Source organism: Lissotriton vulgaris, chromosome 3_1, assembly GCF_964263255.1.
Source record: "Lissotriton vulgaris chromosome 3_1, aLisVul1.2, whole genome shotgun sequence".
In the NCBI taxonomy this organism is placed as follows: domain Eukaryota; kingdom Metazoa; phylum Chordata; class Amphibia; order Caudata; family Salamandridae; genus Lissotriton; species Lissotriton vulgaris.
The window spans coordinates 913,162,877-913,189,864 of NC_141689.1; the positions used below are offsets into that span (position 1 = coordinate 913,162,877).

Sequence of the window (26,988 nt, forward strand, 5' to 3'; positions counted from 1 at the left end):
TTTATGTTATGTATGGACCCCAAAATCAGCTGCCTCTGTTTTAAACTGCTTTGCAGGGGTAGGGAAGTAATGAAGGAGTCATACATAAAATAGCCTCTCCAAAACAAAAAAAAATGCTTGTCTGCCCCCCTTATCTCCTTGCCTTCCCTTCCCTATCCTTCCAACGCTGCTCTGACATACCCTCAGCGAGCCCAGCCAGAGTGCCTGGAACTCATTTATGACGTAGCAACAGTGGTTAACAAGTTCTGGTACCCACCATTGCTACATCATATCAGTGACTTACTGGATTTAGAATCGACTTATTCATGCTAATGGATCTCTATGAGGGCCACGCATAACAATACTATTCTTAACACCCTTATACTTATCTTGGAAGGTAAGTATATAATTTGTATTCTTTCCTCCACCCACACTTACCTTTCAATGCAGTGGTTAGGTCTTTAACCTGGATGCATATTTTTGTTATGGGATATGATGAGTGCTATACAATGGGGTTGTGCCCAATGATGAACATGCTCTTCACCAGTCTGTATGCGTAGAGAAGATAGTCTATATGGTCAAGATTATTGGACACATAGAGGTTTATTTTGATGTCTAGTGAATACAGACATTACCATATAGCACAGAATGTACTGTAATATTATAACTGCAATAACGCCATATTTTAGTGTTGTTGTAGCTTGTTATTCTTACCGTTAGTTCCATATCATCATCCTCCTTTTCCTTCACTGGCTTTTCTGGTTCTTCAGTTTCCCTTTCTTGCAGATCCATCTCATTGGCTTGTGACATGTAAGGCATCTCGTCTTTGTTTTTGAACTCTAGGCTGAGGATTGAAGGAGGAAGTAGAATTCCTAGAATTACCTAAACCAATAATAATGATAACAGCAAATTATCTAATAATAGAACATCTAGCAAATATAATTCAGACACTGGTTGTTAGAGATGAACAATACGTACATGATCAATTGTGTTCTGGATCCCAATCCCATTAAGCCTGGCCATGAAAGCCTCCCAAACCCCTCCATTCTTAGAACAGGTTCTGAAGAACCAGACTCCCACCTTATACAACACGTTATCTTCCAATACGGCAGTTCAGAGTTGTGAGACATCCTTCATGATTAGAGCTAACACCAGTTTTAATATGTTGTTGCCTAACCTTCAATTACTTATTTATTTAGTTTAATTCTAAACATTTATTTAAATATTAATTTCACTGCTGCATTTGGTTGCTGTTTCTCTCCAAACTGTCTTTTGCAAGTTCCAATTGTTGTAATGCATATACACTCAAATCAGGAAAAACCTGACCCTTGGTAGAAATGTACCCCAAACTAAAAAATGAGAAGCTCGGACATTCTATTAATTTAAAAAGAGGTATACAAACAGGCAACGTACAACTCAATGAAACGACAACTGGTTCATGTTGCTGGACAAAGCTCCTCAATCAAGTATAGGAAAGCAACCCATACCTTGATTGATCTACATAAAATATACTTTGGTTACGAAAGTAATGTTATAGCATTCAATTCAGACTGAAATGTTGTTAAAGTAATGTAGAGGTTTTCATGCAGGTGGCCAACATTAGGACATTCTCCTATTTCAGGAAAATAATAATTTAAGTTTTTCATATTTGTTTTAGTTCCAGACTACACCACTGCAGAAAACAGCATTGAATCATGTTTGTGATAAGTCAAGTTTATTTATCTTTTGTGTATATTCAAACTTGTCGGTTGGGAACACAACAGCTTGTGCAGACAGTTGTGTGTGTTGAAGTTGTCTGGTAAGACCGGGCCAACTAATTCAAAGTCATAACAGGCTCAATAGTGTTGGAGAATGGCGTTAGAGGAGTCTGTAGTGTCACACAATGCTTGAGTTTCCTAAAAAACGTGGCAGGGGTGTGGTCACAGCAGAAATGGGAAAGAAATTGTGGAAAACCCTCCCCACATTGGTATTGGGATATATTTACACTAAAGGTGAGGACACACATGAGTGGATGGCAAAGATACAATAACAAGCATAATGCACAAGGCATTCTTGAATTTATGAGATTATGGAACAAAGCACTTAGATGATTATATTGTCCTAAAAGGTGAAAAAACATGCCACCTTGAATTGTACCCACCTATATTGTCTCTAGGCAAGTGAATCTCATTAATGCTTCTGTTGCTAACTTACTAGAATCTTATCTACATCACTGCATATTCTATTTTTCAGTCATTCAAGACATGATCCTTATGCTTAATGGAAAATTTCTGAGGTCAATAAGTGGTACCCGGGTCTAAAAGCTGCTATCCCTAGCTTGCCCTTTGGTACCCTCAACACTGACTTTACCTCATTTTCAATTATCATAATGGCAGTAGCAACAACTGAAGTTATACATAGCTCTAAGAGAACAGTTTATTTGCTTTATTTGTATTATCCTTGCTTTTTCCGTAGTTTTCCTGTACCTACAGGAAGAGCTTAACCCTGTGACGTGAACCGAAGTCAAAGGGTTCATAATTTCACTATCACTGGAATTTTTCTGAATAAAAAAAATGTACATGAATTCAATACACTGGTCTAACCGACCTTTTTTGTAACCAGAATCAAAACAAGCAATTGCATGGCATAGCTACTCGCCAAACATAGTAAAAAAACATGTATCTTTCTTTATTCATAGGCTGTCAGATTCAGCAGAGAAGAATGTTGCATGTAGGGAAAGAGATCTAAGTAAAATCAACAGCACAGGGTTCAATGCAGTCATTTTTGGATGATAAAACCCACTGTATTGTAACACTAGCATAGGGGAAAGAAAGTGGTAGTAGATACCTAGTGAAATCTCCCTTTCCAAAAACACCTCACCCGGGGCAGCCCCCTGACCTACTGCATCTCATGTAAAACTACCTGGCCCTCTCTTTTGACTGCTCCCATCAGTGGTCCCCACACCTGCACCATTTAATTCTCAGTTAAAGAAAAAGGGGTAAAACTGTGTCCCTCAGAACCTGGGTATTTAATAGTTAAGCAAAAAGGTGGTTCTGTCGGGTAAGACACATTACTTAGACAATGCTTATTATTGCAAACAAGAACAAATGCTCTCTGGTACACACCTAAATTGAGAAATGAATGCTCAAAATACAAAGTCGTGGGAACAAGAGAATATATTGTGCAAATTATAACAGAATTCATTAATTATGTTTCTGAATTTCTTCATTCAAAAATACCATACAATGCATGATAAGACCGTCAGACAAAGTGCAATAATGTGACTTTTTGGTAAGTAGTGCTCAATGAGTGAAAATATATATAAAGTGTAAAGAGATTTCATATGTACAAATATATACAAGTGTTTCATTGGCCAGATGTTGATTTTCAACCAAGGATTTCTAGTGTTCCTATTGGGATCCTGGTGGTCGTGGACCTATGACATGCGTCGACATTTCAACCCTCATGCGCCCCAGTCGGTGGTCGCGGCGGGTCTTTCTCAAGACAGGAATATGACAGTTTATATTTCAGACCGGCGAGTCTCAGCCTGAATTAAATGCGGCGCAATGGCCAGTTGTATCTGGGTATGTGAAGTCAATCAGTCCCGAACAGAGGTGCTGCGTCCCCCGCGCCAGCAGCATTCGTACTTGGCTCGTACAGCCAAGTACAGCCAAGTAGCTAAGTAGGTTTTAGGGCTCAGGGGTTGTGGGCTGGGGTCGGGGTAGTTTATGGTAGGGGGCAGGGTTTTAGGCCTCAGAGCAGCGGGAAGGGAAGGGGTAGTTTTAAGGGCAGGGCACGCTGTAGGCCTCAGGGCAGGGGGCGAGGTAGGGGGATACGATGTTAGGGCTTATGGCGGGGCATGGGGGTTGTGTTAATGGCAATCTTAACCCTTACCAATCATGCCTTCACAATGAAGTTCCGTGGTAAAGGCATGCAAGATAAATGAATGCTTAGTTAGGACGCATGAGAGGTTCTGCCTGCATGGTAGAGGCACGAGTGGTTTAGCCATGCGTGCCTCTGTCATACAACCATTAGGGACTGGTGGTCTAGAGGTGACAGGTCAAATATAAATAGACAAGTTGTATCATAACAAACGATCCTAAACAACTGTTCTCTCTAACATTATAGTTTGAGACTTGTATATTAAAGCGCATTTGCCCATTTTTTAGTGACTTTAACCAGAAGATCAAGCTGTCCCACGGATCCTACTTCTTGAGGAAACTGGGGACTGGACACCACTGCCACCTTTCTTGGAGGCATGGTGAGAGAGAGGGCTTTCAGTGATGAATTAACCATCAATGTATCAAATATGTAAATGCAAAAAATTGGCTGTCCTGTCTGATGGCCTAAGGGAGTGGGTTTAGTTTTTAGGCCACAGGTGAGGAGGGATGTGACAGAGTCCTTACGCAGCATTTATTCAGCCTTCAATTTATGTCTTTCTTTGTAATGTGATTATAAACATTGTCAGACAGTGGGTTATTAATTTTACAAGCAGGATCCCTTACCAAAGTAATTGACACACTCAGGAGAGATCTCAACACAGTTCTTAGTGAAACTGTGCTCAACCCCCGGATGCTGTGATACAAGCCCCATATAAATGTATGTTAAGTAAATCAGTATCAACAATGTTAAGGTCGAGAAAACAACATAAAGAAATTTCCAAACCAATTAAAAAAATAGAGAATGAGCAAAAAGACACCAAGTTGGGGGGAACAGGAGATGTGAATATTTTAAGCTTCAAGCCAAAAAGCATCCAGAAAAAGTAAAGAGCTTATGTTAATATTCGGCTTGTGATTGACGAGGATTGAAGCATGGTTTCAGGTCAACCTCAAAAGAATGGGGTTCTGGAAAGCCTAGCAGGTCACACTAGTCTCATGTTCAGCGCTTGAGAGCCTATATAATGAATAGTAAATATGGGTATTGCAAATGGGTTCCTTCCATGTGAGTGAGTCTGACTTCTCAAGTCTCAGTCATGGTAGTTACATTAGATTGCACACATTTACCACCAGTGACCACCTTTTAAAATGAGGATTCTGTGACACAGTTACGGTAAGGAGCACTTTCTTGGCTCACATGAACATGTGTGCACATGAGTGTGTGCAAGTGTGCAGGCTGCACTCAAGAGACTATTTTCATGTGTAGCCTGGTAGCTGAACAAGGCTAACATGCCTGAGACAGGCTTAAACTGCAAATTTGACCTGTCAAAATAACCCATTTCAACATGCCTAACTTTTTGTTAGACCTGGCAGCCTTGGCGTGGGTTTTTCCCTGCATTGTTTTGCCTTTGCCTCCTGTATTTTTACCATGTGAGGCATTTTGTTTTGCTGGTCTAGATGCTCTGGGCACTTTGCAACTGCTGTTTTGTGCCAAACTGCAAGTACTCCCTGTAAATTGTTATTGTGGATTGGTGTTTCCATGATTGGTTTATTTGGTTTACTATTAAGTCCCTAGTACAGTGCACCATTGTGTGCAGAGGGCCTCTAAACCAAATGCTGCTAGTGAGCTTGCAGCACTGATTGTGCCACCCACACAAACTGCCTTGCAACAAGGTCTCAGGGCTGCCATTGTGGTGCCTGTGTGCAGTCTTGTTCTGCCATGTCGACCTGTCAAGTGCACCCACTTGCCAGGCCCTAAGCATCCCTTTTCTTACATGTAAGTCACCTCTAAGGTAGGCCCAAGCTACCCCAGTGGGCAGGGTGCAGTGTATGTAAAAGGTAGGACTTGTCCTGATGTGTGTGGCATATCCTGATAGTGAAATACTGACAATTTTGTTTTTTTCACTATTGTAAGTCTGTCTGTCCCATTGGATAGAATGGGGAGCTTGCTCATACGATCTCATGAGAATTACTGCCCGTGGGAATACGATAGGAATAGAACGTTTGATATGCCTGAACTCAGAATATTAAAAGGCATCTTTTAGTGAGGGTGATTTTTTACATTCTGGGTTTCAAAACACCCCTTTTAGAAAGTAGTTATTTTCAGGCCTAACCATCCAGTGTACCTCTGCTAGGATGTGCATTGATGTCTGGCTTTGGAGTGACAGGGGCCGGGGATGTGCATTCTGTTCAGACAGCCACTGGGGGGGTTGAGGTGTGTCCTGCCTTTCCATGGTGAGTCAGGGCTGGACTGAATAGACCTGGGCTGCATTCAGAGTAGGGGGAGGAGATTTCTTTCACACCTGAATGGACCTGGTCTGCCTTGGATAATGCTGTCTCCATTTCCTGCCAGGTAGCTGCACTAGAGAGGACAGAACTGGTTTTGGCTGGGCAGGGGTTATTTTCGAAGAGTATCCCCTTACCCTGACTAGGAAGAAGGGGCCCTACTTGGACAAAGGTACCTACCCCTGCCAACTAGATACCCCCATTCCTAACACCTTTCTTTCAAATATTAATAAGTTATCCTGACTAGACCTTATTGTCCAGAAAGGTAGGGTGCATGATATTTAAAAGTTGTTCATGTCAAAATTAATGTTGAACAAGCTGTCCATTCATGAGGACGCTCTGACCAGCACGCTGGGTTACTTTCTTTTCCCAACGGCTGCGGGACGCCGGCAGACATCTCCAGCGCGGCTCCCCCGGGTTGAAATAAACGGACCCATCGTTACCGTCCAGGTAAGATCCTTATCTCCCTTGAGACTCACGTTAGTCTCCCAGATAGTATTAGTTGTCCATAAGCCACTGAGAACTAAGATGGCTTTATTTTAATAATTTCCCCTACTTCCTTTTTTAGATACCAAAAGGCGGCGTGGTGATACATTCTCCCACGGCCGACACATGACGGCGGATACCACGAGCCGTTTCTCTTAACTAATCCCCGTGAAGACGGCATTAGCACGCTATCTGTGCTCCCGGTAAGGCTATGCGCCAGCAATTAACTTTTCTGTCGGCATCGAATAGAGTTGAATTATCGTTCCGAGTTTTCAATTCTTTCATTCTAAATTGTCCATCTTATATTTTTACTTTCCAGTACTACAACGGACACTACTTTTTATCCTTTGGAAGTGGATACATATAAGACTCCACTGTTCCGATGTCTTTCACTGTAGGTGCTAGAATACAAGGCATCTTTTTCTAATGGGTTTTATCGGTAAGGCTTTTACTTGCATGATGAGCTCTTTATACTTTGATATTTTGTACTTTTGAATATATTACCCATAAATCGATTTGTGGCCCTATCAAAGACTAGTCACTTGTGCACTTGCACCTTTCCAGCCTGTTGGACCGTTAAAGCTTCTTTAATGCACATACAATTACCTAGCGGCCCCCAAACCAAGTCTTTACTAAACTTGCAATACATTCCCCCACTTTCGGAATGGTATTATTATAAGACTAACCCTGCTATTACTGATATTTATCTAGTTTGTTACGTCAATTAAAAGTTCACATCAACAAGAGGTTCATCTTTTACCTTCTGGGTCAAAAGTAGATTATATCTTTTAATGTTTTGATTCACAGCTTTTTAAGCTTGAAGGCCAACCGGTCGGATAGAAAGACATAATTACGTCCGCATCCAAAGGGGCCTTTCCGACGTGAATAGCTAGAGAATATCTGTCTTGGTAAGCATGAGCTATTATATACGCTACACTGTGCAAACATTTGATTTCCATTCTCCAGTATCAGTTGATCCCCTTATTTAGGACTCCTGTGGATGCATACACGCCCACTCAGTCTTTCTTCTCTTAGCATGATCACCTTGATTCCACTGTGGTAAATAGGATAAATGTGTCAGACAAACAGTGAACCTATCCCTGCTATCTCCCCCTTTTTTAGATTAGGATATCATTTTTGTAATTATCTTTTAGAATATGTGTATCATTATTTTGAAAAATCCATTACTGATAGCTCTCTCCTTTATCTTTGTCCATTGCAACATCTTATCTTAGATTATAATTCATGGACATTGACTCATAAAGGAAGACAAGCACTGTTTGTCCCACATCCAGCATTTTGATACCTCGGTAAGTGAGTTCCAACATCCTTAGCCCAGGTTTTTTGAATCATTCAACCCTGACATCCATTGAATCGACCGCCTATGATACTATGAGTTAGAATAGCTATTGTGAGGGCTCGCTATCACCAGCACAGGCGTTAACTAGTTTGACCCCTTTTCTGATGGAAGATTTCTTCCATGTAGATTTACCCATCTATGTGAAGTGTGTGAACATCATCAAGTCTTTGATATATAAATTTCACACTTCATCAAATTGAGAGCTGATCCACCAGACTGGTTGGTTATGAAAACATCATTTCCATACATAATCTTTCCACCACTGGCTGTTCTCATGTTATTATATGTTTTCTCACAATTACCACTGCTCCAATATATGAATGCCAGTTTGTACCTTGTATAGCTATATTCAATTAGCTATATAAGTAGAGAGTTATTGTCATTTAGGCACTACATAGTTTAATTTTTTGTTGTCATTTTCGGTTGTCATATTGTAATATAATTGAGATTGCAATTTTTTTTTTAATAAAATAGTCATATAGATGTCTTTTTTTTCTTCTTTTTTTACTCATGTATTAACCATGTCTTTCAGATACTATTGTGGCTCCTGAAGAAGGCGTTTCCAACAACGCCGAAACGCGCGTCGAATAATATTGTTTGCCACTATTACAAGTTTTTCTATATGTACTCCTCACATAGTACATGATGATTGTTCATTTTTGTTGTTTGTATAACTGATTTATATTATGTATTTTTATCAATTGTTTTTAATGTAAACATTTATATACGTATTAAATGAAATCTAGTTTTTTAATTACCTTGAGGTAATATAAATTTTTATAGTCAATTGTGTCCCCTAACGTGAACCCCACCGTCTCCATGTACGAGCTTAAAGTGCATGTAACTTCCCTCCTCGACCTGCTATGAAGACGCAAATACATTTGCGTCTAACGTTAACATGTCCTCTTTCAGATCCGCCATGAATGGATCGAAAATTCAGTTCCTAAGTATGCCTTGCCAACGTCTTTTTATGGTGCACTTCCATGTTTTTCCTAGTCCTGCAGAGCTAGGCCCTGATTTCTGTCATCGAGCCTTTTCTGTTCTCTGCCTCCTGAAAGCTGTAACGTGGGATGCATCCCTGACCTCTGTCCTACTCCCTGCGCGGCGAGCGGTGCCCGGCTCGGCCTGCTTGCCTGCCAAAGACAGTATTTTGCCTTCAAGTTATCAGTATAGCCGAGTTCAGCTCCTCGAAAACACATTCCAGTCTAGCAGAATAGATAAACATTTCCCCGGCTGCAGAGCAAAGGGCCCGGCCTCTCTGTCTCCATGCAAGTAATTCATTGCTCCTGTTACCATGGTAGGCCCATGGCCCCTCGCATTACACGCAGACACGTAGTCACATATGCACGCATTAATAGTCAGTATAGAGTAGCCTCTGCCCGAGAGACCTTTCCTTCTAGATAATATAGTTCCCCAAACACAAGATATCAGATATGATTTAGGAACGAGTTGATCTGACATGCCAGACTTCTGTCTCTTTCCTCTAGTGCTAAATGTCAAGTCCCCTGCACCCTCCAGCCTTACGTCAGTCACACGTCATGCTGCTGCGCGCGCATCCTTGCTATAGATTTCTGCTGACACTGCAAGATTCCACTAGGTATCCACCCACTTGTGACACCTTCATGTGACGTTTTCTAGCACACACCTCTGTGTACGCCCTAGTGCACGCCTTCTGATTACGTATTGCTACGCACATGTGTTCTTATCTCGTTTCTCTCAGCTGTTACGCCTTCTGTAATTCATCACCATTCTATGCATTAACTATAAAAGTTGTATTCTGTCAATAAAGTATGCTCTATCCCTTCCTGATCCTTTATGGTGAAAGGAACATGATATCCTGGTTCGAACCATTCCATTTTATGGAATAAAACCCATTTTGAAACTCAGCTGCCACGGACTTTGTCTCTTTATTTTCGATTGAGTTAATTTTATTGAACTTTACCGCATAGAAATTCCGACGGTAAATTACTATTTACCACATTAATTTGGCGCCCGAATAGGAACCCCACCCCACGCGCCGGTAGGTGCGTTGCAGGCTTTGCCCCCTGTCCCAGCCAAGACGGACAATTACGCGTACCCGCAGGATTTCCTGTATCTCCCTCAGGCCTACGGAGGTGACGGAGACTGCGATCAGCACCCAGACGAGGCGGTGAGGAGTGCGGAGGATCCCGACCAGAGCCCAGCCAAAGAGAACAAGGTCCGAGGTATCTAGAGGCCCACCAGTTCCGAAGTATCTACGTCACGAGTCGAGTCCAGTCCGGTCCAGTCCAGTCGAGTTTCCGAGGCCTTCCGTTCCGTGCTTCCCGGTGAGTACCGTTGCTGGGGACGCATCTAGACGGGTGCATTACTATGTATCCGGTAAAGACGGGTTTGGGTACACAGACCCGGTCTGCACTGTTTTAGCAGTGTATCTGTACTGTTTAGCAGTATATCAAGACATTCAAGGGTTCGATTTTGTTCTCGTTTTAGAGTTCAAGGGTAGTCAATATGTGTTAAAAAAAATTTTATGTGATTAATGTCGTGGTATGAGTGACTGTTTGATATACATTACTGTGTTTCTGTGTCAAAAGTGTGTTCAGGTTCAAGTAAGTATCAAGTACCGAATATCAAGATGCCATTATTCAGCAAATTAAGACAGATAGGAACTAGGAAAGGGATACTAGAGGAAGCGATTCCTGTCCCACCCAGGGACACTCCTGGAAATTTTATGTACCATAAGCATGGCTTCGAGGCCATACTGTACCTAGATTTATGGGCCGATTATACTAAGAACCTAGAAGAGAAATATAGGTGGCCCGTTACAGGGACATGGGATGCAGATTGCATCATGAGAGTAGAAGAAGCGCTATGGAAAAAGAAAGCCAGACAATCTCAGAAAGATGCCATAGAATTGTGGCGTAAAGAATCGCATAAAAGAACAGAAAAGGAATTCAGAAAAGCAGAGAAACATAGGGAAGATTCAGAAAAAGCCCGAGAAAATGAATTAGTTGAGGAAGGTATACGAGTCAAAGCAGAACAAGTAGACCGACAGCGAAATACTCTTGCGAATAGTATGTATCCTCTTTTGGCCGAAGGTTTACCTAAGGCCACTCCGGAGGTACCGAAAGATCTGCCCCCTCCATTAGTTCCGACTAAATTACGCCACAAGACCGCAAAGGACATATTCCTTTCTTCCTATTTAGACGACGTAGCTCCCGCATATACAAATGCACGTGTCCATGCACCACCTGCTGATGGCACCCCGCCCGAGATAATCTACCACTTCCGCAACAACAAACTCCTCCTCCCGTTCCACATCCTGCGCCTATTCCCCCAGCCCTTCCTGCACCTATTATTCCTGGCATTCATCCACTAAATCCTTTTGGACCTGGCACCTCAGGAGGTGCGACAGGAGGTTTTCAAACACCACCACAAACACATCGACTGACTTATAGGGATTTAGCAAGACAACGTACACCTCAAACAGCGAGTTATGACATACTTAAAGAACCTCTCACAGACTGTAGATATGATCCAGTACCCGGTAAAGATGACAGAATGATGCTAGCATCAGTACGTCTACGACGAGTTGCAAACTATTTAATGTTACTACCAGGAATGATTGATCATCTAGACAGAATATATCATTTTGTCCAAACGGGGGAAGGTCCTGAAAGTATTGGCGAGGCCATGGCATACCAGAAAGTTGACACTCAAAGTATGATATTACGTTTCTTCATAAACTGCTTGATAAGAGATCAAGATAGGCCCGGTGTAGACAAGGAAGAGATGAACGCACTTAACAAATGGGGTCAGAATATAGCAGACGGAAAGCATGATAAACAGAGTTGTATAGATAACATGTACAGAAGGATACGAAAGGTAGTAGTAAAAATACACGAAAGAAGACAGCCTGAAAGAGAAATAGATACAGACAAGAATGAATCCTCGGAGGAGGAGGAACAACCAGAGACCACAGCACAAACATTGCAATTACCAGCTAGAGAAATAGAAATGATAGCATATGTAGGTAAGGGAAGACCCTTTAATAATACAATACGTCCGGTACGTCCAGAAAGCAAGAGACTTTTTCAAGCAGCCATGTCAAATCCAAGGACTCCTGAACATTTGTTTCAGGCTACCGATAAAATACTTCAAGATCGAATGGGGTACCATGTACTTAATTCTATGGATGAACAAGAACTAGCCCGGTCCGCCGTACAATGGGCTGACAATTCCAGTACGTATAATGATGATGCAGTAGCTCAGACGTTTTTGAGCCTTTCCCCTGATGAACAAAAATTAGCTAGTGTATACATGATTCAGCATCTCATTACGTTGTTTAAAAGCCAACATTCTGATCCAGGTCCCTTACCGGACATATTAGTAGAACTGCTCTCTAATAGATGGAGAGGCCTAGGTACCGATTTAATTAAAGAAATTCTAGAACATAGACACAAGTATAGTACTTTTCTGAAAACACAGTTTATGTCAGCTCCACCACCCCCAGAAAGAAAAATGTTTTACTTCGACAGACAGAATCCCTTACGAGAAGTACATCCAGTAAGAAAAGATGATGACACACTAGAACGTGTATATGTATATACACCCCTCACTAAAATAGAATTGCTAGAAATGAAGAAACTAGTACCCTGTCACGATAAAGACCCTGCAGGTTTTCACCGAGAAATTAAGGATATGCTACTCATGGGTGACTACACGTACTCAGATATTATGAAAATGTTAAAGGTACTGTTGCCAGCTGGCATTTACGAGAAACTCAAAGAGAAAGAATGGGAGGTGGGAGATAAAAAGATTAATTGGACCGAAATAGAAGACGAGGAAAATGGTCGTACTCCAGGGTTAGGCCTTGGGGAAAAAGCTAAAGCATTACCAGGATTAATTGTACAGGTTTTGCCAAGATTATTGACAACGAAAAAGGAAGACTGGGATGCAATCTCAGCCTGTAAACAGAAACACGATGAAGACACTAGTGATTTTTATTCTAGATTCGAGAAATGTTTTATTATTAATAGCGGCCTGAAACCAAGTAGCGAGTCATACCCGCACCTTTTTGTAACCAAATTAGTTGAGAATTCCCTGCCCCAGGTTAAAAACCGTGTATATAAAGTCGAGAGCACATGGCAAGCAAACACGCCATCCCAAATGTTACAAATGTTACAGTACCACCAAAACCGAATTAGAGAAGAACAAGATCACGAACAAAGGCGTATGAAAGATACGAAAATGAAAATGTTAGTCGCTCAGTCAGTCCCAGCTGACGGTCAGAAAAGGGGTATGACACAGTCTAATAATTCGGCAGCTCCTGTTAAAGGGACATGCAACTACTGTAAACAGCCAGGTCACTATGTAAATGAATGTGCCGTCCTGAAACACAACATATCCACAGGTAAAACTAAAGAGAGACCCAGTCAGCCTAGACAGGACCAGATCCAACATCAGGTCCAGCAACATGTTCCACAGAACACCCAGCCAATGCATGCTCCCCAACAGACAGTACAGACAGTAGCGGCACCACAGCCACAGCCTATTGCCGCGACACAGCAAGTTTCACAACAGATGTACCAGTATGCACAATCTGATGACCCCGATTATCAGCGATACACATGAAACAGCCTAGAGAGGGAAGTTGGCTTGCCTCTTATTGAAATCCCTGTAGATCAAGAGGGTCCTTATGTACATAGTCAAGTTTTAGGAAAGGATAGAAAGTTTCTGATTGACACAGGGGCAAGTCGAACAACGATTAGTCACAATGAGGTTCCAGGGGCACCCCTCTCAGGCTCACAGAATGTTTCCCTTGGTTTTTCAGGACAGCCTATTGTTAATGAAGTATCGAAACCTGTTCCCCTAGCAGTTGGTCCATTGTCACGCACTACAGACTTACTACTCACGAAGTCATGTCCAGAAAACTTGTTAGGTATCAAGACACTGAAGGCTCTAGGAGCGGTAATATGTTGTTCTCCGGAAGGAGTTAGACTATTTCTGCTTGACTTTAAAGGTCACTATGTGTTACGAGATTTTGATGACAGATTGAAAAATGTACCAGACCATTTGTGGGCAAAAGGCCCAACTGATGTAGGATGTATGCACATTACACCATACCGAGTGACACTCAAGCCAGGAGTTGTACTGCCCCGAATCCGACAATACAAGTTACCACCCGATGCTGTAGTGGCTTTACTGGAAATCATTGAAGAGCTCATCGCACAGGGAGTGGTTGTAGAAACTGACTCCAATCTATGTAATTCCCCTATCATTCCGATTCTTAAACGTACTGACCCGAATGCACCACCAGTTTATCGGTTGGTGATTGATCTGCGAGAGCTAAATAAATGCATTGTGCCACAGTACCCTGTGGTCCCTGACATCTCATCCTTATTGACTGCTATTGATTCAGAGGCGACGTTCTTTACTGTAATTGACCTCAAGAACGCCTTCTTCAGTGTCCCCATTGATCCAGAGAGCCAATATCTTTTCGGATTCTGTTTAAATGGCCGAAGCTTCAAATTTGCACGCGCACCTCAAGGATTCACAGAAAGCCCCAGCATCTATAGCCAAGCATTGAAAAGACAACTTGACAGTATTCAAATGCCAGTTAACACTGCCCTGCTGCAGTACGTCGATGATCTACTGATCACCGCTCGTAGCGAACCTGAATGTGAACACGCATCACTGACAGTCTTACATTTTCTGGCTGACAAGGGACACAAGGTTTCCCCTTCAAAGTTACAATTCTGTGTTCAGCAAGTGGTGTACCTTGGGCACTTGCTGTCCAAGAGGGGGAGACAGCTAACACCTGATCGCATCGAGTTAATTGCACACTTACCGCAACCCACGACACAAAAGGAAGTGCGGCCTTCATTGGCCTCACCTCTTACTGCCGGCAATGGATTCCCCAGTACGCATTTCTAGCCAAGCCACTTATACAGTTGACAACACAGGAGGCAGCGACTTTGACTGCCCTCCCTTGGACTCAGGAACACACACAGGCTTTTGAAGAATTAAAGAAAGCATTATGTCAAGCACCAGTTTTAGCAACACCATGTTACAGCAAACCTTTTACACTCTTTGTTACAGAACGTGATGGTACAGCGTTGTCTGTCCTCACACAAGATCAAGCAGGTTCACATAAGCCTTGTGCTTATTTTTCAAGTACATTAGACCCAGTAGCCCAGGCTCTGCCTGCGTGCTTAAAATCAGTAGCAGCAACAGCCTTAGCAATCCGACAAAGTGATTCCATAGTGTTAGGACATCCTCTGACAGTACAAGTTCCACACTCTGTGGAAGTTCTTTTAAACCGAACACAGACTCAGCACTTGACTATAGCACGACTGACAGGTTATGAATTGACATTGTTCCAGCCACACATAGAAATCAGACGCTGTAACATACTCAATCCTGCCACATTGTTACCTTCGAACATTACAGATCCAGCTCCACATGATTGTATAGAGATCATTAATGCAGTAACAAAGCCCCGACGAGACTTGACAGATGTTGCACTGACTAACCCAGACCTGACACTTTACGTGGATGGTTCATGTATGAGAACAAGCACAGGCGAATTAGTGGCCGCATATGCAGTGACCACTGAAACTGAAGTCAAAGAAACACACCTTTTTTCATACATTGTCTGCTCAAGCTGCAGAGCTCATTGCTCTGACCCGAGCCTGTATAATAGCCAAAAACAGGAATGTTAACATATACACAGATTCACGTTATGCATTTGGAGTCGTACACGACTTCGGTGTACTCTGGCAGGAAAGAGGTTTCTTGACCTCTCACGGAGCCAAAATACAACATGGTCCCCTCATTCAAGCACTGTTAGAAGCAATACATCTGCCTTCAGCCATAGCCATCATGAAGTGTAAGGCACATACTAAAGTCACAGACACTATTTCCCAGGGTAACGACCTGGCAGATCAAACCGCTAAACACACAGCTCTGACTCATACACATGCAGCTGACATGACAAAGACAATAGTTCCGACACCGACACATTGCATGACAATTAAGGATCCCACACTAGATGTACTTGACATACAGACACATGCTACTCCAGACGAAATAAAGAAATGGACTGAACTAGGAGGGATCCAGACAGATCAGGGATGGATGACGAAGGGAAAAGCCACATGGTTTCTCCCTGACTGTATGGTTGAAGTTATGATCAACACTGCACACAGTCCAGCACATCTGGGAGAAAAAGCCATGTTAGACAGTTTACAGAATCTCTGGTACAACAAACATTTACGAGCAGCAGCAAAACAGAAAGTGCGTACTTGCATGATCTGTTGTCAGTTCAACCCAGGTAAAAGCATTCCTGTAGAGCAAGGTGGATTCAATCCTCCCGATTACCCTTTTGAAGTCCTCCAGATGGATTATATCCAGATGGAACGATGTCGAGGTTTCAAATATGTCCTCGTAGTTGTTTGTGCACTTTCCCGTTGGACAGAAGCATATCCAGTCCCAGATTACACTGCTCCGACCACTGCCAAGCAGTTGGTTCGTGAATTCTTCCCACGGTACGGTTTGCCTCGTGTCGTGTATTCAGATAACGGCCAGCCATTCTCATCCGAGCTTATGAAGCAGGTTTCACTCCTGCTAGGATATCAGTGGAAATTCCACTGCGTCCGACATCCCGAGGCAGCAGGTCTCGTGGAACGCCACAATCAGACACTGAAAACACGTCTTGCTAAAATCTGTGCCGAGAAAGGGGTCGACTGGATAGTCGCCTTGCCAGTTGCATTGTTTTACATGAGAATGGTTGCACACTGTAGAACAGGGCTATCCCCGTATGAGGTGGTCTTTGGTAAGCCACCGAATATGTGGGGGACGCCTATGCCTCGAAAGATTACTGATGTTGATAGTAACATGTTGACAGATTACCTTGCCTCCTTGATGTCTGCACTACAATCTTGTCGTTCACAGGTAGCTGCAGCCTTTCCCGACAATACCGAGGTGAAGCCGCACGAGATTACACCGGGAAACTTCATTTTTGTACGCAATTTCGACAGGAGAAGTCCGCTGGAGCCCCGCTGGCAGGAGCCGAAGCCCGTCTTATTGACCACGAGGACGGCAGTGAAGTTGGAGGGCCGCAAAGGATGGGTCCACATGAGTCATGTTAAAAAATTTTACGGATCGCCGCCAGAGACTGACTCTTCCTCCCCCTCTAAGGACTGCCCAGATTCCAGTGACTCTAAACTCCCCCTGGTAGAGAAAACTCCTCAACAGGAATATCGTTTAAAGCTGAGGTCTAGCAAGTCAGACAGTTTAATTGTTTAAGTCCTCCCCTAGGTGAATCGGTTAGACAGTTTCTGACATGTACCCGTTAGACCCCAATAGAGAGAGAGATAGACAGAAACAGCTCAAGAAACGAGAATATTGTAAATCTCTTCGTAGTCACTGTATTGTGACATTATTGATTATGTTTTTTCTGAGTCTTAAGATTATTGCTGCAAGTATTCTGCTACACATGTATTTCCCTCTTTCCATACATGCACATTTCTTTTCAAACAGCACTGTCGAGCATACTTTCAGTGAACTACCCCCGCATGAGTTGTCTTACCGACTTGCGCTGCGCAACAATACTTTTATCAGTATGTTACATCATTCTCATCAGACCAGCAATGCTACAAATTGTTGGATATGTGGCCGACTTCCTCCCTATCAGAAATACAAGGGAGTCTTGCCCCTCTTCCCGTACCCGTTCACACATAATGGTTCCTGTGGTGCCTGGTTTAGTTTAATAAATTCTTTAGACTCTGAGTCCATAGTCTATCAAGGCAGTTGGATATGGGGAAATCTGAACACAGTTCTGCATAAAGCATGTTACCCTAACAAGGAGGGTCTTCCACAAAGGACAGGGACCGATCTAGAAAATGAAGTATATGGATTAGGTAATTATACACTCAACCTCATGATTCTGAATGTTCAGTCTGATACAGGACCAGACTTACCCTCTATGTCAGTACTGCCCGTCAAAGGCGAATTATGTGTCAGAAAGAATGGTTCAGTACCTCTAGGTCATAGTAAATGTACTACTGTGATCGAATTCAGTGATAAAGGCAAGTCTACATTCAAAGCTACCCGCCATTCCTATTTCATTTGTGGTCATACAGCCTATATACGTTTGCCACTAGATTGGGATGGGACATGTTACATTGCATTCCTTCTGCCACCTGTTTTTCTAGCTCCACCTGATTATCATAGAAACTCCCGGCTAGTACCTAACAGACACAAGAGAGATCTCCCGCTTATCGACTATACTGAAACGGCATGGGAACGATACACAGATTTCAATAAAGGTTTCTTTCCCTATTTAGGTGCTGTCTTTAATAGTAAATCTATACGTCACTTAACCAGAACCCTCGAAGCAGTAGTGAATGAAACTACTTCCGCCCTAGGTAACTTGACCGAGGAACAGTCTGCTATGAGACTTGTCGTTCTTCAAAATCGTCTCGTCCTTGACGTCATCCTGGCCGATAGGGGCGGGGCCTGTAAAGTCCTCGGATCGAGCTGCTGTGTTTTCATTCCAAATAATGCACCATCAGTATATAAAGCCATTACACGTCTCCATAAGATTGCAAGTCAGATACACCAGAATCCAGGTACCTGGACTTGGTCCGGTTGGTTCTGGAGCGTGTTGTCAGCCTGGGGTTGGAAAGTCCTATCCTTCCTCGGAATAGCCCTTCTCATAGTATTCAGTTGTTGCCTATGTATACAATGTGGGCCGGCGATTTGCGGCTTGTGCGCCACATCCTGTTTTCCTCATCCAAGTCCACGTTCTAAATCCCGTCTAAAAAAGGAAGAGCAAATGATGTTATATGAACAAATAGATGGACTAATGAGGATTGATGTATCATGAAGGGTCCGTAGGGGACAAGGAGGGAATGAGGTAATATAAATTTTTATAGTCAATTGTGTCCCCTAACGTGAACCCCACCGTCTCCATGTACGAGCTTAAAGTGCATGTAACTTCCCTCCTCGACCTGCTATGAAGACGCAAATACATTTGCGTCTAACGTTAACATGTCCTTTTTCAGATCCGCCATGAATGGATCGAAAATTCAGTTCCTAAGTATGCCTTGCCAACGTCTTTTTATGGTGCACTTCCACGTTTTTCCTAGTCCTGCAGAGCTAGGCCCTGATTTCTGTCATCAAGCCTTTTCTGTTCTCTGCCTCCTGAAAGCTGTAACGTGGGATGCATCCCTGACCTCTGTCCTACTCCCTGCGCGGCGAGCGGTGCCCGGCTCGGCCTGCTTGCCTGCCAAAGACAGTATTTTGCCTTCAAGTTATCAGTATAGTCGAGTTCAGCTCCTCGAAAACACATTCCAGTCTAGCAGAATAGATAAACATTTCCCCGGCTGCAGAGCAAAGGGCCCGGCCTCTCTGTCTCCATGCAAGTAATTCATTGCTCCTGTTACCATGGTAGGCCCATGGCCCCTCGCATTACACGCAGACACGTAGTCACATATGCACGCATTAATAGTCAGTATAGAGTAGCCTCTGCCCGAGAGACCTTTCCTTCTAGATAATATAGTTCCCCAAACACAAGATATCAGATATGATTTAGGAACGAGTTGATCTGACATGCCAGACTTCTGTCTCTTTCCTCTAGTGCTAAATGTCAAGTCCCCTGCACCCTCCAGCCTTACGTCAGTCACACGTCATGCTGCTGCGCGCGCATCCTTGCTATAGATTTCTGCTGACACTGCAAGATTCCACTAGGTATCCACCCACTTGTGACACCTTCATGTGACGTTTTCTAGCACACACCTCTGTGTACGCCCTAGTGCACGCCTTCTGATTACGTATTGCTACGCACATGTGTTCTTATCTCGTTTCTCTCAGCTGTTACGCCTTCTGTAATTCATCACCATTCTATGCATTAACTATAAAAGTTGTATTCTGTCAATAAAGTATGCTCTATCCCTTCCTGATCCTTTATGGTGAAAGGAACATGATATCCTGGTTCGAACCATTCCATTTTATGGAATAAAACCCATTTTGAAACTCAGCTGCCACGGACTTTGTCTATTTATTTTCGATTGAGTTATTTTTATTGAACTTTACCGCATAGAAATTCCGACGGCAAATTACTATTTACCACAACCTGGTTGTGTGTTCTTCATGCGATCTCTCCCTTTTCATGTGTTAGTATTATGCTATATTGTTTACATTGAAAATTAATGTTGAACACATCCTTACAGGGAAATATCCCCAAAAGGTAATTTCACTGTAGCAAGGCCGGCTGCTTCCAAAGAGAAAGATTTCCTCCACTTACTCCGCCTTTCCCCCTTCCTTTTTACAACCCTTTTTGAAAATGTCGACCTTTTTCCTGATGATGGCCTGAAATCATTCAGGCTGAAATGTCGTCGACTCCACAGCAAAGAACTTTGGCACTGCTTTGGTCAATTTATTTATTGTTAAAAACCTACACTGTATATAACTATATTGTATCTTTGACAACATTGTTACCTTCATAGTAATTTCGCCGTTCACACTGTTCTTCACCCTTGTGCCACTGCACTGTTAACTATCACTAGCACACCCAGTGCTCACTTGAGTGTTATGGTCATTTGTGCTTTGAGTTGCACTGTAGTGCTGTAATAACTACTTACAAATACAACTCTTCTCCAAATCCCTGCCCTTTGTGGTCTCCCTTTCTTCTTCTCCCTCCCTATGTGATTTATATCACTATATTTGAAATTGCTATGTTTTAATGATTTCCAGTTGAGACATTGTTATTTGTTACACACTGTTTAGTAGCAGCATAGTTTTCAGAGTCATAGTTCATTCAAAATCAAACAGGGAAAAATGAGGAGACCACAACAGAAATTACGTCATTTCTTACAGTCTCAGTCCAAGTCCAGTGACTGTGTATATGCCATCTGCATGTGTTACCTAGATCCTCTTCCAAGTGGAGAATCCAGAGTTGATCAACTGTGGCCTCTGTGCTTAGGAGGAAACTGAATAGAAACGCAACGTATGGGACAAAACTAGCTCAAACAGGAAATGTGCAATTAGCAACATAATCCATTCAATGGATAAGTAGGTCCTTTCTGGATGCACAAAGATATTGCTGCATGCAACTCAAATGCACTCATAGGGACTGACAGGAATGCAGTCTTCCACTGCATGATTCTAGATGTTAGACAATAATGGAAAATATTATGCATGAATAGCACTAATGTTAGGTAATGAATGTTGGAAAATAATTTCTTGCTGCTACCTTTTTCGGATAGCGTTGCAGAAAGGATTCACTTTTTGAAGCTTACAAAATAAAAAATAACTTTCAGCCATCACTTTCATATTTTACCAGGTGAAGGTATAAAATAATAATTTTTATTAATGACTATCCATCCATTCTCTCACTCTCCTTCTCTCCTCTCACTGTTGTCCCTCTCTGATTGCTTTCTCCATCCGTTCTTCCATTTCTATTCCCCTTGAAGCCTCCCTGTGCCTGCTGCAATTAACTTTGGGGCAGCTTGGGAAAGGGACTTAGGCGCCAAGGAGCAGAAACTGGCCTCCAAGGGCTCTAGTACCCGGGGAAAAGACTGGTGAAATACAAGGCCTGTCATGCCGTGCCTGTTCTGGTTCTATCTTTGGAAGTAGGTAAGAGGTTTTTATACAGAATGTGAAAAAGTTCTGTGTGAATAGTCTGACCTACACACAGAAAATATTTCATGAATTGGGAAACGTATGTATTTATGAAATGAATTGGGCAACATGTGCATATTAATGAAGTGGGTTAAACATTGAGAGTACTATAATAGTTATAAGGGCATTGTTAGACCTGGCATCTTTGGTGTGGTTTCCCCTGACTGTTTGCCTCTACCTCCTGTATTTTTGGTGCTGTGATGGATTTCGTTTTTTATGGTTTAGATGCTTTGGGCACTTTGCCACTGCTGATCAGTGTCAAAGTGCAAGTGCTCCCTAGGTACATAGTTATTGTGATTGGTTATCCAAGTTTGGTATATTTGTGTTACCAAGAGGTCCCTAGTAAAGTTCACTGAGTGTGCCAGGGCTGGTGATTCAAATGCTACGAGTGGGCCTGCAGCACTGATTGTGCCCCCCACATGAGTAGCCATAAAATGGTGTCTTAGGCCTGCCACCGCAGTGCCTGTGGGCAGTTGCTAACTGCCCTGCTGACCCAGCCAGTGCCCACACTGACCAGACCTAACCCTTCCCCTTCTATACACATTGGTCACCCCTATGGAAGGCCCAAGGTACCCCCCTGGGCAGGGTGCAGTGTATGTGAAAGGTAGAGCATGTACTAGTGTGTGTGACATGCTCTGATAGTGAATTACAGCAATTTTCGTTTTTCACTATTGAGAGGGCTATCTTGCCCATAGTCTATAATGGGGAATGCTGAGTATAATGTTTACCTGCATATCTTCCCATAGGGGCAAGCTGGAAAATTAAAGTCTGGTATCCCTGAACTCAGAATTTATTAACCTATCTTTTAGGAAGGATGATTTTTAAATCCTGTGTTTGAGAACAGCACTTTTAGAAAGTGGCTGATCTCTTGTCTGACCTTTCTGTATGCCTTGGCGTGTTTGTGAATTCACTGTCTGGTTTGAGAGTGACAGGGGCTGGGAAGCCCCCAGGAGGCTGGCTGAGTCAGCCCTAGGCTGAATAGGTGCATCTGCATCTTGAGTGGTGGTAGGGGATAGCACCTGGGCCTGAATAGGCCTGTGCCTGCCTTCCACAATGCTGGCTCCACCTCCTGCTGTGCTGGGTGGCTGACAACCCTGCCCCTCTCTCTGAAAGGAAAGGAGAAGACAGAAAAACAAAGTGCTCCAGTACTGACCAGAACTGGTTCTGACCAAGCCAAGGCCTCTCTGCCTCTAGAGAACAAAGGAAAGACTGGTACAAAAAGGGCTACCCAGACTACAGAAAATTAGATCATCCTGGAATCAAGAAGGAACCTCTGCCAAGGAGAAAGCTGGAAGACTGAAGAGGAAGGACTGTCCTCCTGTGTGTTTGTGGGCTGACCTGCAGTTGCTTTGCTGCCAAGGAGAGGGGAAGGACTTTGTTGCTGCTTTGTCCCCTTGCTTGAAGAGATCTCCAAGGGCCTGAAGAGAGCTGGCCTCTGTTAAGAAGTCCCAGGAACAAAAGGACTCCCCCCCAGCTCCCCCCCTGAACTCTGCTGAGAGAGTTCTGCCCTTCCTAGAGTGCTGAATCCGATTAAGGGGCCTCTGGAAATTGTGGCCTGCTGTTTGGGAAACTGGACAAGGAGAAACAAAGACAATCTGCAATTTTTCAAGCATCGCTCGCTTGCGGATCGCATCCCCGACAGTGCAAGGAAATTCCCGCCGCCGCGAGGATGGAAATCATCGCAGCGACTGTCATTGCTGGGTGAAATCGCCGCACCGCTTGCTTGCGGACCGCATCACGTCGCTATGAACATCGTCACAGAGCCATCGCATCGAGGGGCCGCGAGAGGCGAAGATCGACACTGCGCCGCGCATCGCCGCCGCACCTGAGATCGTCGCTGTCCTGAAGATCGTTGCATCGTGCCTGTGCGAGATGCTTCCTACCGAACCTGCGCCCCGGAATCCATACAAGGTATCGCATCCCTCCCCATACAGACCGGATTCATCGCAACACGCCCGTTGCGTCCAGCGGGGCTGTCGCATTGCCTCCACAGGGTCTCAGGAGTGACGCATCGCTTGTTTTTCAATGCTGCAGCTTCCATTTGGAACTTTTGTCGCATCTACGGGTATTTTGGGCCAAACGTGACGCAACTGTGGATTATTTTAACGCAAACCCTAGAACTCTTTTAAAATCATATTCTTGAACTGTGTATGTTGGTTTTTTGTAGTTTTGGTCTTGTTTAGTTTAGATTAAAAACATTATTTTTCTGAACTGGTGTGGAGTCCATTTGTGGTGTTTTCACTGTGTTACTGTGAGTGTTGGTAGAAATACTTTACAAATTGCCTTTGATAAGCCTGTCTGCTCGTGCCAAGCTACCAAGGGGGTGAGCAGTGGTTATCTAAAGAGTGTATCCCCCTTACCCTGACTAGAAGCAAGGGTCCCTATTTGGACAGTGGTACCTACCTCTGCCAACTAGAGACCCCCAGATCTAACAGGCATATTTACTAAAATTTCAAGCAACGCAGCTTAGCAAGTGAAGTTGCTGTGCTGCATTGCGTGAAAGTAGAATTGCACCATATTTTCAAAGATATGGTGCAGTTCTGCTCTCTCCTAGTATGGGCACCCTTTGTGTGTGTGCTGTAAAATGCAAGAAACATGCACCAAGGAGAAAAAAATGAGGAGAAATAAAGACATTTCTCCTTGCTATACCAGTCTCAGGTAGGTGTACCATTTTTGGTGCAAATCCATGTTTACAAGTCTTTGTAAATATAGATATGTATCACAATACATCGGGGAATGGAGGAGAGTGCAAATGCAGCACCCATGTAAAGCTTACCTGACACAAGGTACTGCACATTAGGACAAGTCTGTGCTATGCACTTGCCTTGCGTTACATTACATTACAAAGCCACGCAAAGCAACGCAAATCGGGATTTGCGTGGTTTTTTAAACCCCAAAATAGATTTTGCCTTTGGTTGAACAAAAAACAGGACACAACACCAAAACAATTTTAGTACATTGGGGCAGTAACCTTATGACATGACTGGAACGCGTATTGCATGCATAGATCTAATTAATTCAACCCTGAATAAAAAAAGAGGGAACTCTCAGTAGTTTTGAGTCTTTAGAGGGCGGACTCTTTCTGGTCAACATCAATAATTAAAAATTGTTTATCACAAAAAACGTTTAGGCCCTCTGCACTCTATAGTGCTCCAGTCACTGCACAGCAGGCGATGATGCTTTCAGGCACTAGGCAATTATTGATTTTGAAAGGCCAAGCACTGGCACTTTTCATTCGGAATTCCAATAAATGGTGCATTATTTTTACTTCCTGTATTTCTAACAGCCCCGTTCAAATGTTGGTTTCAACTCTTCAAACTCAGGCTGTTCTTTAGGTGCTTAGCAAGTATAACATTTGGTGCTCGGTAAGTACCATCTGCCTTGCATTTGAAACCTGCATTTGAAACCTGCTTATTCTGGAGCTACCACTTTCTTTTAAATTAATATTTTCACCTGTAGGGTGGACAGCCCTATTTGACATTTGACCAAGTGTTTTTAGACAACCTCTTATTAGTTTTGATAACTACTGCCTTTAATTACAATGCACCTCCCTGCACATGCCTTACCTTGCTTTAATTTTCCTGGGTGAACCATTAAACCCAGAGGTGATAAGCCTATTACAGCAGAGTAGCTGCTTGTGCATGTGTCAACCGATGTCACCTATCACCCATCTTAAGTTGGGCACAGGTCTCTGGGTTTACTGGCACAACTGGAAATCTGCAGGGGGGCTGCCAGTCAGGGGCGACTCCTCCATGTGGGCGGAGGAGCGTCGCCCCAGTGCTTTCTCGCAGTGTGAGAAGCAGTAACATAAAATGGTATGAATACCATTTTATGCTACTGCTTCTTACACTGCGAGAAAGCAGAAGGGTTTAGTTGGGGGAGGGCATATGGGCGGTCCTGCAACAGGGCAGGGTAGGAGTGGCATACCCAATGTTGCGGGCCCTGACTGTTTGGTCGGCCCTCTGGGGTTGACCAAAGCAGTCATTCGCACTATGCTATTTTTACGTGTGGGCTGCATGCAGCCTACATAGAGAAAATGGCCTCCCCATAGGCGCCTGGCTGGGTGTCGTCCCCACCAACCACAATGTTGCCATTGCAGCATTGTGATTGGCTTAGGGGAGGAGAGGGAGGCAGCCTGCTTCCTGCAAGGAGCAGAAAAGCAGAGACAACGCTGGACCACATTGGGCCTGCTATAGAACGTTTTTTTTATTTAAACCTTCCCTCACCCCCGCGCGAACCCCCTCCTGCATGACGCCACCCGACTCGCGAGTCATGCCGGTCGCAACTGCTGCCAGTGCAACCGACAACCACATGTTCATGCCGTTTGCTTCTAGTGATGGCCGTAGCAGCTATTGAAGAACACACTGCTGAAATATAAATAAAACTGGTAATTGATTGGCTTTGATAACGACAATGCAATCCCTAAGCCAGATTTCACAAGTGATGCAAGGCCACCGTGCATGGCCCTGTGTGTCTTGGTAGAGCTGGAGTAATGTAAGACAGCACAAGTCATTGCTTTGCATTACTCTGCCCTGGCAAGGTGTTCCTTGGGTGGAACGTGGGTTTCCCAAAACATCTATCCAAAGATTTCGGTGCACTCCCAAATTTACCAACACTGATAATCCTGGAAATGCGTAAAAATGCTATGCCTTCTAAGGGGAGGCGCAACAGGGGAAACGTCTTGATTTCTCCTTGCTGTTACTTCTTTCTAAGTGTGTAGCATTCTGGTGCCCCTTCCTGCACAAAAACAATCCTGTCTACAACGCAGGCACCCTAGGACCAGGGTGAAAGGGTGCCTGTATTGACCTAAGACAGCACATAGTGTGTCAACGCAAGGAGAGGACGGAAATTCACAACGTAGTGTTAAATATGGTACATTCCTGCCAACTCCCTTTCACACAGCACAGTGCAACAAGGTGTCTTGCTGTGTTGTGTTGTGTTGGGTGAAAGTTTGATAAATCTGCCTCCTGATGTGACTTGCTCTATGCAGATGCAGTTTACAAAACGTCACTTGCCTACCAGAGTTCATTAGTCGAAACCATTAATAAGATGTCCTGTAACTATGCTTAAGAGTTACCCCCACACCCTTAGCTGCACTCAGCCACGTGACACAGGGTCAGAAAGTCTGCCAGCTGGGAAAAACAGGGCAGATTGTGACACAGACATGCTTCAAGTTTTGGAAGTTTGCCGGATATGGGTTTTCTTTGTCTTTCACTTTAATAGCAATTTGATCTAACTCAAGGAGGAATGCTCCTTTTTACACATACAAAGGAGTGAGTGGAAACTGAATTTCTTGTGGTGCCCTTCCCCCTGACTGCCCCAATTATGACAAAAAGTGGGATAGGAGATATGAACATGGTT

The 26,988-nt window shown here is 43.5% G+C and overlaps 1 protein-coding gene across 1 annotated transcript in view; it reads right to left on the minus strand.

Annotated features, from left to right (window-relative positions):
- The window catches only part of TRPM3 (transient receptor potential cation channel subfamily M member 3), a 979,327-nt gene that overhangs the window by 202,504 nt on the left and 749,835 nt on the right, over window positions 1-26,988 (minus strand). Inside the window, exon 18 of the mRNA XM_086963586.1 lies at window positions 694-861. Coding sequence (XP_086819712.1) covers window positions 694-861 — 168 coding nt within the window. The remainder of the gene's footprint in view (window positions 1-693; window positions 862-26,988) is intronic.